The sequence below is a fragment of the Acomys minous genome (genome assembly GCF_964271855.1).
Source record: "Acomys minous genome assembly, chromosome: 14".
Lineage (NCBI taxonomy): Eukaryota > Metazoa > Chordata > Mammalia > Rodentia > Muridae > Acomys > Acomys minous.
Window position 1 is genome coordinate 6895872 of NC_140496.1, and position 13315 is coordinate 6909186.

The 13315-nt window shown below is 54.6% G+C and overlaps 1 protein-coding gene across 1 annotated transcript in view; it reads right to left on the reverse strand.

The window, feature by feature from the left end:
* Positions 1 to 4316: 4316 nt before the first annotated feature.
* Positions 4317 to 13315, reverse strand: part of JPH3 (junctophilin 3) — a 64029-nt gene continuing 55030 nt past the window's right edge. Inside the window, exons 3-5 of the mRNA XM_084756445.1 lie at positions 12996 to 13120; positions 9540 to 10423; positions 4317 to 5714 (exon numbers count right to left, since the gene is read on the reverse strand). Coding sequence (XP_084612571.1) covers positions 5634 to 5714; positions 9540 to 10423; positions 12996 to 13120 — 1090 coding nt within the window. The 3' untranslated portion in view covers positions 4317 to 5633. The remainder of the gene's footprint in view (positions 5715 to 9539; positions 10424 to 12995; positions 13121 to 13315) is intronic.

A 13315-nucleotide genomic window follows, 5' to 3' on the forward strand; every position in this document is an offset into this window, starting at 1 on the left:
TGAACTGACAGAGCTCTGTCTGCTTCTGCCTCCTCAGTGCTGAGATCACAGTATGCTATCATGCCTGGCTCTGGTTTGTTTGTTTTTTGTTTTTTGAGACAGGGTTTCTCTGTGTAACCTTCCCTGTCCTGGACTTGCTTTGTAGACCAGGCTGGCCTCACTCATAAGCGATCCGCCTGCCTCTGCCTCCCAAGTGCTGGGATTAAAGGAGTGCGCCACCACGCTCGGCTCTGATTTTCTTTTCTTTTTAATGGTTTGAGAGTAGTGTTTGTTGTGACTTAAGAGCGCATTGCTGCAAGTAGCAAGTCAGTGGCCAGATGACAAAGCAGAAATACAGAGTGATGCCAAAGCTATAAAGCTTCCTCCCAGAGAATCCAGCTCTGGCAGATAGTGACAGCCTCACATGCAGAGACCTTACTGGTGTGCTGCAGCCAGGAGACAGGTGCTTGAGGAGGCCTGGTAGGGCTCCAGCCCTGGAGTGTGACTTCTATGTGCCGTCTGATGAACAAGGTGGTGTTACTGTCATACAGCACATGCATGCTACCTGAGTGCAGGCTAACACTGCAGGGCAAAGTGCTTCCCAAGGGACTGTCGGGCACTTGGTGTGACCCAGTGTCCTTGATACAGTAGTGTACGATGGAAACCCAGGTAACTGTCAGCTTAGCAGCTAGCCACAGTACCAGGGGCTGGACATAGCTGGGCACCTCGTATCCTGGTCTCAGTTGCCAGGACTTGACATTCTGCCCAGAGGCAAGACTCGAGCTCTGGGGCTTGTCACAAGAGATGAGGGCGACAGTGTGACCCTCTCTGGTGGGAAGGAGGCTTAGACTACATGGGGGCTCATTCCTGTCCCGTACCCTCTTGCCCACAAAGGTGGAGAGTCCCAGCGCGAGCCAAGCTCCCTGTGGGTGGGAGACGCTCCACCCACCCTGCGCCTGCAGCAGTTGGGCTTCAGGAAGGTGGTTTGTAAAAAAACGAGATGAGCTTCCTGTGGTTTTCAATGAGTTTATTAAGTAAAGGAGCAGAGAATTTTGAATCTGAGTGTCCCTTGCTTCAGGTTTGAAATCTGATTTAAAGTTACATTCATTAGAGGGGATCTGTTTCCAGTTTTACTAATGGAGCTGTCTCCAACTGAAGAGGCCAAGGCAAGAGCAACCCCTTTGCCAGAGAGGAAGCTCGGCTGACAGCCCCTCCTCGGCCGGAAAGCAGCTAGTTGCATTAATGAGTGGTTCACATGCACCAAGAGAAAGAAAAGATCAAAAAAGGTAAAGCGGGTGGTTGTTGACTCAGTCACAGAAGGCCTCCACACCATGTCGTCACCGTGTGAGATCCGGCACACAGTCCTCAGGTCCTCTGGGTGGCTTTTCTTTGGGAATGGTGAGTGGCGTAATCAGCAGGCTCTAACTAGAGCATTCAAGATTGGCCTGCTGAGAGGGAGGGCTGAGCTGTAGGCAACAGCGGGGTCTGGAGTGCCAGCGCAGGGAGCCACTGAGTGTTAAGGGCATCATCTCTGGGCCTGTTTTCAGCTGTAGGCTCTGATGGCTATAGCAGCTCCCAGTAGGGCAGTGCTCAGGTGGTGGCTCTCAGGAGCAGCAGGGACTCACTAGACATGGGGCCTCACTCCCCTATACCCTGAGGCTTTAGCCTGTGCCCAGTGTGTGCTCACACACCCTGGCTAATCTGCCTTGTGCACTCAGAATGGTCTGTGAGAGCCATCTGTTGGAGGTAAGTTGGTGGGACATCCTTACTTCAGTGGATGTTGGCCCTGAGAAGAAAGAGAGCAGAACCCCTTTGGTGGCCAAGGTTGAACCCCACAAGCTGTACCTGTTTCCACTTGTGCACAGTGCAGGGGAGGCTGCAGCAAGAAGGCTGCTGTGACCTTAGGACATAGGACCGTCAGCAGCTCTGGTTCTAGGATGACTTTCACTCGTTAAGTCAGAGTCACCAAGGTAGACAGAAAGTAGCATGTCAGCCCAGAAGGGGACCAGCATCCAGCTGAGACCCACCTGTAGCTGAGTGGGTAAGGACAAAGGTCAAGGTGAGTCAGTGTGAGTGAGTCTGACATGTTTATCTTGTAGATAGGTGTTTGCATCTTGACCTGTGGTCTCGGGTAGATGGGCTACAGGCCAGCCCAGAAGTGAGGTAGTTGTGAGGTGGCTGCCTTGCCGCGCCTGTTGTGACAACCCTGGAAACCCTTGACCCACGGTCTAGTTCCTATGGCATATACCCACTGCCTACCTTAATGTATTCCCAGTACTTCTCTGAAGCTGAGCCAAAGGAGATGGCCCAGTATGCATATTAGCCCTGGCTACACATGGGTAGGGGTGAAAAAGCACCAGGAACAGTGTCTGCTATAGTCTGGAGAGCATTCAGTCACATGAGGACTCGCTGCCGCTGTCCTTGAGGGGCCTCCCTTCTATGCCACATACCTGTACCCATGTTTGCACGCTGCCTTGCAGGCTTGCTTGTGTCTAGCTCCTTGGGAAGGGGGAGGTCTTAGGTCTTGGGGCCATGTTCCCAGTACTCATGCTGGAATGCAGCCTAGCTGCTTAATTTCAACAAAGACACAAAAAAAATCCCTGTTTTCCTCTTTGAAGGCTGAGACACATAGGCCAGATGGTTCTTGGCACTTGGGGACACTTGGTTGTCCTGGTGTGCTTGGTCTGTAGCTGAGGTCCTCATCAAAGCAGCAGTGCTACAGGCTCACAGTTCTTTCTTCATCTGGATGCTCACCCACTGTAATGGTCAAGTAATGGCACCAGTCTATCAGGAAGTGGCCTGTGTGTCTGTCAGTTGGTTGCAAGGTGTGAAGACATGTTGCAGGCTAGTAGGTACTTCGTACTGAGCTTCCACGCCAGCAACTACAGTGGCGGGAAAACAAGAGCAGGAAGAGCCAAAAACTGAGCTTACGCTGGAGGAGGATGTAATCTCCCAGCTCCTCTTGTGGAACCTTACAGAGGGGGTGGAGAACGCAGGCAAGGGACCTTTGGAGCAGGGCAGTGCAGATGTGTGACAGGACATGCCTGCTGTCTGTGCATGCAAGGGTTACTGCTTAGAACTGTCCAGTCAGTCTAGATCTTTAGGGGACAACCAGGAACTCAAGGCAGAAAGGGCAACACCCCAGAACCTCTTTTCTCCCTAAATGCTCATCACTCATACTCATGCCTGGGTCTCTCAGCACTCTGTGGTCTGTCTAAACTAGACTTGTTTGGCCAGTGAGCAGGACAGGTTGAAACTGGGCTGTGTGCCTGCCCTCTGCTTGCCCTGGTTACTGAGGTGACCAGAGGCTGTGGCTCCTGGGATTAGTGTGGGTGGGGAGTAGCCTTGATAGCAGGTGTTGGTCAGTAGTTCAGTTCAAAGCAGAGACTTTGCTGGAAAGCAGTCTGCTCTCTATGCTGCCTGAGATTCTGTCCGGGAGACCAGTTACCCTGTGCTCTGTGCTGCCGCCTGGATTCATCCATGTACTCCACGTGTGTGAGACGACAGCTGTACAGCCATGTTGCAGGCACCGAGGTGTCTTCAGCTCCTCCAGGAAGGATTTCTCTTCACTCTGGAATAAAGTGTCTTCAGAGGTTGGGCTGGATCTCAGTTAAGACATGTCCTGGGAGCCAGAGTGACACACTGTCTGTCCCCACCAGCCACCATCCTCTTGTTCAGCGTGCGGCATCTGCTACGCCTTCACAGAGGAGGCAGGCTCTGCAGGTGGGAGGACAGGAGCCACAGGCTGCAGGAAGGCGCCCCTGGCGCTGCAGGCCAGCTTGCTAGCTCCCCCAAGGTCCAGTGTGTGTCTCAGTCTCCATCACATCTGCCTGGAGTCCACTAGGACTAGAGAAGCGACTACTGCGTTGCTACAGGCCACCAGTGGAGTGCCAGCTGTGGGCGTGGTTCTGTGGACGCATGCTGTCCCCTGTGAGAGCCTCTTAACGTACGTCTGGGCTGTGTTTTGTGCATGTGTCAAGGTGATGTGAGTAAACGTGCCACCTGCATGAGTTGGTAGCTCCTGGGATGCACATTGAGCCCCTCATGTCTGCAGACACAATTACAATCCACATAGCCCAGGATGGATGGCTCTCATGGCTGCAAAGAGCAGCAATCTTTATTTGGTTCACGCCAGATCTGAAGCAACCACTTGATCTTTAAAAAAGGTGAACAGAAAAGTAAGCTGTACAAAAAAGATGGGGACCCCTTAGAAATGCCAGAAGTGTGTCTGGTCACCTGCCAAGCCTCTCCCCACCTCAACCCCTAATCCAAACCAGCCTGGGAGGAGGGACAGGCAGTGGGTGACGGAAACAATAAAGCTGAGTGTCGCTGGAACATGCTCTAATCTGTAGTTTATTTCTGGTTAAAAATATAGCAATCCAGTGCACTGTAGTAAAGAAATCTGCTCGAAAGGTAGCAGAGAACAGCTGAACACGAGCAAAGCAAGGCAGAGTCCATAAGACAGACGGGCTGCACCCAAGAAGACTGACGGAGCCACGGGCGCCAGGTGAGCTGGCATCCCTTGTTCGTTTGTTTGGATGAGGGAACAACCCTGGTAGAGAAGGCAGAGACATGAGGAACCTGTTGTTTGACTGAAACAAGTTACATTGTACATCCGGGGAGTGCTGGGTATGCAACAGTCTCCAGGACATTCAAGCCACTGGCTTCAACCACATTCCTGTCCCGGGACCAGACTCTCTCTGGAGTAGTACTGAGGCATCTGGAGGGAATATGCATATCTGTTAGGGGTAGTTGAGGCAGGCACAGTGCAAAGATGTGAGACCCCGTGGAGGTCAGTGAGAGGTGACGTCCTCCAAGGGGCGTCACTGCCAGGGACACGGAAGCCTGAATATACATCCTGCATACTAGGTGCAAAACGCCACATGCTCAGCCCAGGCGTGCTGTCAGGCTGTCCAGGGCATGTGGGCCATAGACCCTTGGCATCAGGGCTCAGATGTGCCTGGCCAGGTTGGGGTCAGCCCTGGACATCTGCAGCATGGCCTCCCTGGGTCTGGAGGGAGGATGGCTGGACAGGGCCAACAATGGGTGAGCGGAGGACAGCAGGGAACAGACTTTGCCATAAGACTCAGTGTGGGGAGGCGGCCTCCTTAGGAGGGCCGTGGGGCAGTGCCGAGAAGAGGGAAGAAGAGTGGGGGGGCTTCCCTCTCCCTCCACAGGTGTGCAGCACAGACTCCATGGAGACAGGGGTCCAGGACACGCTGTCTCTGGGCCTTGGCCCACACTCCCAGCAGCCACTCGCCTTCCACAGCTGCACTACCTAGCTGCCCTCCCCCTCCCCTGGCTAGCCGGGCACCCTTGTGAAGGTGCCACCTTCCACACCCAGCAGGAAACACCACGATTCCGATCTTTGGGCCGCTGGCTGGCCGGGACCCTTTCACACCAAGCTGGAGGGGTGGCGTGCTGGCCTCCTCCTGCCATGCCACACAGCATCGTGTTATACAAGCAAAGAATTTTGGCTAAAATCCAAAAAAACATTACCCAGAAAAAAAGGCAAACTGTGAGTGATACCCAATCATGTTGTTCTTCTGTGGAAAGACAGGAGTTGTGGGGCTGTCCAAGTCAGAATCTCCCTTTTTGTTTTGCTTTGAATGTCCCTTTCGTACATCATCACTTCCGTGGTCACAACAATCTTGTCAGATGAAAAAGTTAATAAACAAAATGGCCACTCCAATGTTGAGCAGGATCACCATGACGACCAGGATGGGAGCTGAGCCCTGGAACAGAGAGGACAGGTGAGATACACCAATGCAGAGCCTCACTACACACAGGGGTCTCGATGGGAGTGGCCCACGCCCAAGGCAGAGAGGGCTTCCTCCTGCAGGACCACTCACTGGTGTCCCTGGTGGGAAGCTCTTCACTGGGTCCCTTGGGATCTCCTATGCTCCTTCTTGCTTGCTGCCCAAAGGCTGTTCTTTTGGATCCATTTTTTCGAGACAGGGTTTCTCTGTGGAGCCCTGTCCTGGGCTCTCTTTGTAGACCAGGCTGGCCTCGAACTCAGAGATCTGCTTGCCTCTGCCTCCCAAGTACTGGGATTAAAGGCATGCGCCACCACGCCCAGCTCTAGGTCTTAACATACACTCAGTACCTAGTTTCTCCCAGTACTTCCTGAAGCCCTTAGCTGTCCTCACTGTCACCCCATCACAGCCACTAGTCCTGAGGGTCCCAAGACACCTGCCTGGCCAGCTGCCTTGCCTTGTTGCAGCTCCTGGGGGCAGACTTCCCACACACAGCAGGGGAGAAAGCCCCACAGTCCCATCATCATGAAGGCTTTGCTTCGTCGGCCCTTGACAGCCAGCAGTCCAGAGAGGGACACAGTACCCAGCCTCCCAGAAGCCTTGGCCAGGCCCCGAGTGTGCAGAGCAAGCACATCTGGCTCCCAGACTACAGCCCAACAGTTCATCCTCTGGACACGGTCCCTAACCTGCTGACCACACACACACACACACACACCTTCTAGCTCACATCCCAGACCCAAGAGACATCACATGCAAGCGTCTGCTCCGTGTCTGCTGGAGACACTAGCTTTTAGTAGAACAAGAAGTTGCTCAGCCAGATTGCGAGCTTCCCCCTCAAATTTGATTCTCTTGGCTCAGCAGAGGGCTTCTTAAGTATATATATTATTTTGCAATGCTAGTGATTACATTGGTCATGAGGGTTACTAATGAGTTACCTCCACAGTGAAAGCAAGGGCTTTAAAAAAAAAAAAAGCAGAACAAAACAAAAATCACCCTGGGGACTGACCAAGGGAGGAAGCTCCAAGTAGCCAGTCCTGCTTGGGCCTAGGACCCCAGCAACTCCTGCTAGCACTTTGCTGGAGTGGGTGGAGACCTAGGTGCTGCCTGGCAGGAGGGAGCAAGGAGGCTGGCCTCCTGGTCTTGATTTCACTTCTGAACTCTGGTGCTTTTATGGTGTGGACTTTGAGGTGTCCATGACTTCTGGGCTGAGCCAAGCTTGCAAGGAAACAGAAAGAGCCTTAATAGCAGAGTTGGCTGAGGTCTGGGTTCTGCCCCCTGGTGGCAGCCCCATTGGCTGGCTCCCCACCATTTTGAGCTATTCTGTCCAGCCTCAGGCCCATAGGTATGGCTAATGGCAGAGGACCGGATAGCTTTGGGACCAGGTCCCCAGACCCCTAGACCCCCATCCCAACAAGAGTTCACCCACCACCAGAGTGACTATCACCAGGAATCAACCCCAGCTGCTGCCAGGCATGGTACATCTAGTGCAGGAACCTGGTGTGCTGCCCATCACTTCTGAGAGGTGGGGCTGTCATCATGGCCAAGACCCTTATGAGCCAGAGTCCTGGGTCTCTCCTAACCATCTACCACTCGCAGACACCTTGGAGGAAGTGGTGATGTCACCAGCCAGGGACCATGTTCCCTGACTGGGACACAGATCAGCTGTACTGCACAGAGCCCTCCCTGCAGTGGAGGTCTTGAGATGGCTGGCAGCTAACCTCCCAGAAGCCGTTTATGGTTGCCACCGAACACAAGCAGGAGACCTCCTATCTGCCATTAAGCCTGGGCTTTACTACCGTGCCTTGTCTAACCTCCCCTCAGGCCCGTAGGACAGTGTGGCACCTACAGACACTCTGCCTGCTTCTCAGGAAGTTGGGAGCTCAGGTTGGGGCTAAAGTCTCTCTGTTTTCTCTCCTTGGAGTGGTGGTGGCCTTGGGCAGTGAGGGAGTGTCCCAGACCACCCCAGCTGGAAGCCGCAGGGCACAGCTACCCAGCACTTGAGCTTCAGGCTCTCCCACCCCATACTTAAGGCCAGCCTGTGGCCAGTTGCCATGCTAGCCTTGAATACCTGCCTCTGCCTCCCAAGTATTTGCCTTAAGAGGTGTGCACCACCACCAACCAGTTCCCGGCATCAAGCTCTGTCAGCAGGTTCAGTTTACCCAATCAACTTACACACTGTGCTCTCTTGAAAGACAGCTTTATTATGTAGCCCAGGTTGAGATGACCTCATGGTGCTCTTCCGGTATCAAGCTCTGGAGTGCTAGGGTTATGGGTGTGGCTAAAGCTTTGCTTTTCCTTTTCAGTGGTGCTGGGGACTGAACCTAGGACCTATGTACACTGGGCAAGTACACTCTACCATTGAGATAGATTCCCAGCCAGAAGCCTCATCTTAAAGCACCCAAAAAAAGCCAACATGGTTAAGAGGGCTAAATATAGAACTACTCCTGAGCCTCCCACCCCTGCCCACTTCTGTGCTGCTCCTGAAATAGCCATACACACCGCATGCCCACAACTGCACAGCAGGCTGTGTGCCGGCAGGGTGAGGCCCAAGCTAGTGCTGTGGTACACAGCAACCAGAGCAGAGGAGACAATTTAGAACTGCAGCAGAGAGAAGGACAGATGATCAGTGTCTTCAAGGAGAGTCCAGGGCCAGAGACACTGCTCACTTAGAGCAAGTGACTCCTGGGGCTGAGAAATGAAACCACAACAGCCCCAAGGCCCCTTGGGATGGACACTGACTCCTGCTACAGCAGCAATAGGAATCCTGCAGAGGGTCCCTATCCGCCTGGCGCAGGTGTGTGACCCACACACATCACATGCCACAGAGCATTCCTGTGGGGAGCTACTTGCAACCTCCATACACACAGCCAGATGCTCAGAAATCCAGTTTGTCACATAAAGCTCAGGCGCCAGAGAGTGGTCTTCTGTGTCATGGTAGGTGAATGGGGCCTGCCTGTTGAGGTCACTGGTGCACAGGGCATCAGGTTTCTGTGTTGCTAGCAACCCTTCCAGCTGCCTTCTGGCATGGAGCCAGCTGTGTGCTTAGAGGTCCCAGGAGGCCCCTTTAGTGTCACAGCCCTGGCTGGCCCAGAGACGGCTGCTATTTTTTTTTTTCCAAAAGGCCCATCCTGGGACAGGGAGCGAAGACCCGGGGGATGCGGGGGGTACCTGGCCAGGCAGAGTTGCTCCTGGAGTCCAGTGAAGGGAACGCACGTGGGAGTTCCTGACCTACACCCCATGAGATGTGAGGTTTACCTCCAAAGGCCAAAGGGCCCAGGAACCTCAATGCTATGGATTCCTAACAACCTCCCATTGCTTGGGCAACTACCGATCCACAGAAAGGGAGGCCTTAGAGCCTGGCCTGGGACAGGCTTGCAGGCTTCCAGCCCGTTCTCTACATGTCGAGCACCAACGTCTTAGGAGCTGGAGCTGGACCTTGCCAGTTTTGGCATCTGCACAAAAGAAAGGTGCTTGGAAGACAAAGGCTGTCTGGACAGAGGGGCCTCAGCCCCACTCCAGCCCAAATACAGAACACAAGCCACTGACAGCAACAGGTCTGCACAAGTCAGAGGCAGGACACCATCGCAGGCAGCCTTCTGGAGTTTTCATGGGCACCCACACTGCTTCTAAAGGGTGAACCCAAGGGAATTCTAAATCTAAAGCAAGTGTGACCCCTATGGCTCAGTATCTCTGCTTCCTGTAGGCACCCTAGTCTCTGAAGACAAAATCCACAGAAAGCTGAGTAAACAGGAGGTGGCCCTTGGCCCCACTGCCTCTGCCTAGCAAGAGGCGAGTACCACTTACCGTGCTGGACTTGAGCTCATCCCCGGCCTCCTCGTCGGACTCGAGTGCAACAGGCAGGGACTTCTGGGGTGGGGAGAAGGTCAAGTCCCAACGCAGCAGACGGGGCTCTGGCCGGTCCCCCAGCCGCAGGCTCTCCAGTTTCTGCACCGTGGGCTCTGCAGAGGAGGCTGGCCTGAGGTTCTCCTTGTTCTGGGACTTGGACCTCAGTCTCTGCAGCCCGAAGCCCCGGTCCTCAGAGCGCCGGTCTCCCCCAGCACCCCGACTGTGACGCCGTCTCTGAGGGTGCGTCTCCTGTGGACAGGCATCCATCCTTAGTAAGGGCTTCATCTCCAGCTTGTAGTTGCTCAGCTGTTCCTCATCTGGCTCTGGTGGCTTGGGGCCCCCAGAACAGGGATTGCCTGCCCGGTGGTGAGAAGTCCATGAGAAAGTGGTGGGGGACTCCGTCCGCCGCTCCCGGGGCTTGGGGTTCCCGGGCTGTTTGTGGCCCGAACCCCGGGTGCGGAAGTCCTCATTGGGCTGGCTGCTGCGCAGGGCACCACTGCGGACACCCCTAGAGGCCCCCGCCTTCTCCTCGGCCCAGCTGTTGCGGGCATAGTCCCCTCCACGGCCCTCAAGGAGCATCTGGATGTCCCCGCTTCGCTCCTCATCCACTGAGACCTGCCTGGAGAAGTGGGCCATTTTGTTTCTGGAGGCAGGGGCTGGCGGAGGGGTGGCCGTGGGGCTGGCGGGGAAGCTCTGCAGGGGGCTGTCGTCAGGGGTCAGATCAGACGGGGTAGTGCCCTTGCGGTACAGCTCGGGGCTCTCCTGCTGCAGGGGTGTCCCGGTGGAGAGCACCTCGATGTCATCGCAGGACATCTGGTGCTTTGGCCTCTGGTACTCAAGCCCTTGGGTGGGAAACAAAAGTGCATGGGGTTATATGGAGCCCGTTACAGAGTGGTCTTGTGCCCAGTGTGGACTGGGTCACCCAGCAAGGATAACTGGCAGGACCTTAAAGCCAGGCACCTCCTGTCACCAGAGTCCCTTAGTTGGACATAAGGGACCCAGAATGTCAGGGCATGAGCTTGCTGGTGGCCCTGTGGCCTTCCTTCCTCACAAGGGTGAGGCTGCCTGCTTATTAGACTTGCACCTTGGAGACTCATGCCTGCCTCCCAGTGTCATCTGGTCATTCTCAGCTAAAATTAGCTGCAAAGCAGTGCAGTCCCTGGAAAGCCATATAACCAAGAAGGAACCTGGGGCAACTGCGACTCAACCCCAATGCCTTTATTCCTGCCTTGCATCCTAGGCACATGTCTGCACGGGCCTTAGGGATGGGGTGTCAGTCTGCTTGAGTGCTCTGGGCACTGCCCTGACCCATCCTGTACCCTCTCCTTCCAGCGCTGTGTCCTTAGGCACGGATCTTCCCCAGGCAGCCAGCCCAAAGGAACGTAGCCTTCTGCCCTTAGCTGATAAACGCTTCTGTAATGTTTTTAGAACCGGGGCTAGCCTGAGTTTATGATCCAGGACTTTAGATGTCAGTTCTGCCACAGTCCTTGCAAGAGCAGGAGCAGTTGTTCTTGGGAATCTTCACAACAGAACATGGCAGCTACTGGCCTGGAGGACCAGGAGGGGGATGCTTGGCACCCAGTCCCCTTCCAGCAAGGCCCTACTGGGCCTCTCATGCATTCCAGGAAGTGCTCTGGTGTAAGGAAGTGTCCCTGGAAGGGATTTAAGCACACCTGGAAGTAACACAATGCTGGAGAGGGGTGGCCATTGCAGGCTCCCATAAAACAGGCATGGCCAGAGATCACAGAGAGCAACATCCAGGAAGGGATCCTGTATCCGCCAAGTCCCACGGTCTGGTTCCATGTCAGGGGGCAGCTGAAGTACTGTGAGCTGAAGGCTTCCCTCACAGACTTTCTCAAGGAGGCACTCTGAGCAGAAAATAGACGCCAGCCGAGGTCTCCCTAGACGAAATGGTATCGTGGGCCAGCTGGGCGCTCCAACGCGCACACACATGGGGCTTAAGGCAACACATCTGGTAGTCAGAGGTCCAAAGTCCAGCTGTGGGCAGGGCTGGCTGCTATGGGCTTTTCCCAGGCTCCTCAGAGCACCTGGTGCACACATTTTCTTGGTCACCATTCTGCACACAAACGTCTGAGACAATACCGAGGTCCCTCCAACCAAGGCCCCTAGGGACAGTGTAGTAGGACCCCAGGAAGGAATCCGCAGCATTCCAGGCTGGAGCCTGGGGACCCATGGGAATTATTTGCATGTTTGTCCCCTTACATATTCTACACGTGGCTCACCTGGCTTGGGGTCAGTCAGGTGGCTAGCTGTCTGAATGAGGGGCACTCGAGCCATCTCAGTCTGATTAGGAGCTAGGTCCTTCTCAAAGGACCAGGGCTTTTTCTGACTTTCTCTTTAAGCTGGGCACAGCTGGGATACCAGAAACATCTGAGAGAGGTGCTGGTGGCCACAGTGCAGTGAGATACCAGAGTGGGTCCCAGGCAGAGTCCCCAAAGGAGCAGACAGCAAGACTCTCATTTGACTTTCTGATTGAGATAGGCCCAGCACCTGCTGTGCATGAGCTTTGTCCCTCAGCCCAGGCCCAGAGTCCCCTCCATCATCATGTGAGAACACAGATTGGACACGGCATACCCTTGTCTCGTAGCCTTCCTCAAGTCTCTATTCTCACCCTGCACACTGTAGCTGGGAGCAGACAGGAAGAACTGTGACCCTGTCTCCATGCTCCGTGGGACCAGGAGGCTTCCCAGCAATGCTGGGTGGCGGGATGGGGGTGGGGTTGGAATGTGTGTCGGGGGGTACAAGGTAGAGCTGCGCACTCTGATGCTGAGGGGGCGCAGCACAACCCCCGCTGCAGTCGGCTGTCCTGACACAGGAGGCTCTGTGCCTCCATGCGGCACTCACACATCTCCATGAGGGAAGTGACTCCCATGGGACCCAGTACACACTTCCCGTCACTGGAGAATCCCAACCTGGCAGCCATTGGCCACTCATGGATGTCTGCACTTCATCACGTGTGCATTAAGATTAAATAAATCTCAGCACAGAGGAGGCTGAGGTAGGGGGATTTCCAAGGGACAGCCTGGGCTACAGAATAAGATCTTGTATTAGAAACAAGTAACAGCAAGCCATCAAATGAGATTAGATTCAACCCTTGCTACAGAGGGCACAGAGCCACTGTTGTAGACGCCTGTAGGATAACACTAGGGACCCAGAAGAGGAGGGGCGGTGCCCATACATGCAGAGAGCTTGGAAACAGTCGCTAAAGTCCATGTACACCCATACATGTGTTTGCTGAATCAGCTTCAACAAGGGAGGTCACTGGTAAGACTTTTAGCTATGGGTTGACAAGTCAGCCCAAGGTTGAGTCAGGAACCCACTGCCCAGAGGCCCCCACCCCTCAGAGTTCCCACCCAGCCAGGGCCCTGCCCCTCAGAGCCAAGTGGAACTCACCATTTTCCCTGTGCTGGAAGGAAGGCGAGAACTCTTTGGCAGTGATCCTGGCGATCCGCGCTTCCTCCTGGGCTTTTTGAGCCGCTGTGAGTGCTGCCTCAGCCTTGGCTCGTGAGTGGGAGGTCCTGGGGGAGAAAAGAGGCAAAAGGTGAGCATTGAGTGGAAGTCCAGAAGGGATGCTTTGCAGGGAGCATCCTGGACGTCTACCCCTGGATCCATCATTTAGTCACTTGACAAACATTCTTGGCATCAAGCAACCAGCTTTAGTGTAGCAGTCGGGAGGAAGTGTGTTATTTCTTTTTCTCTTTTTTACTTTGCCT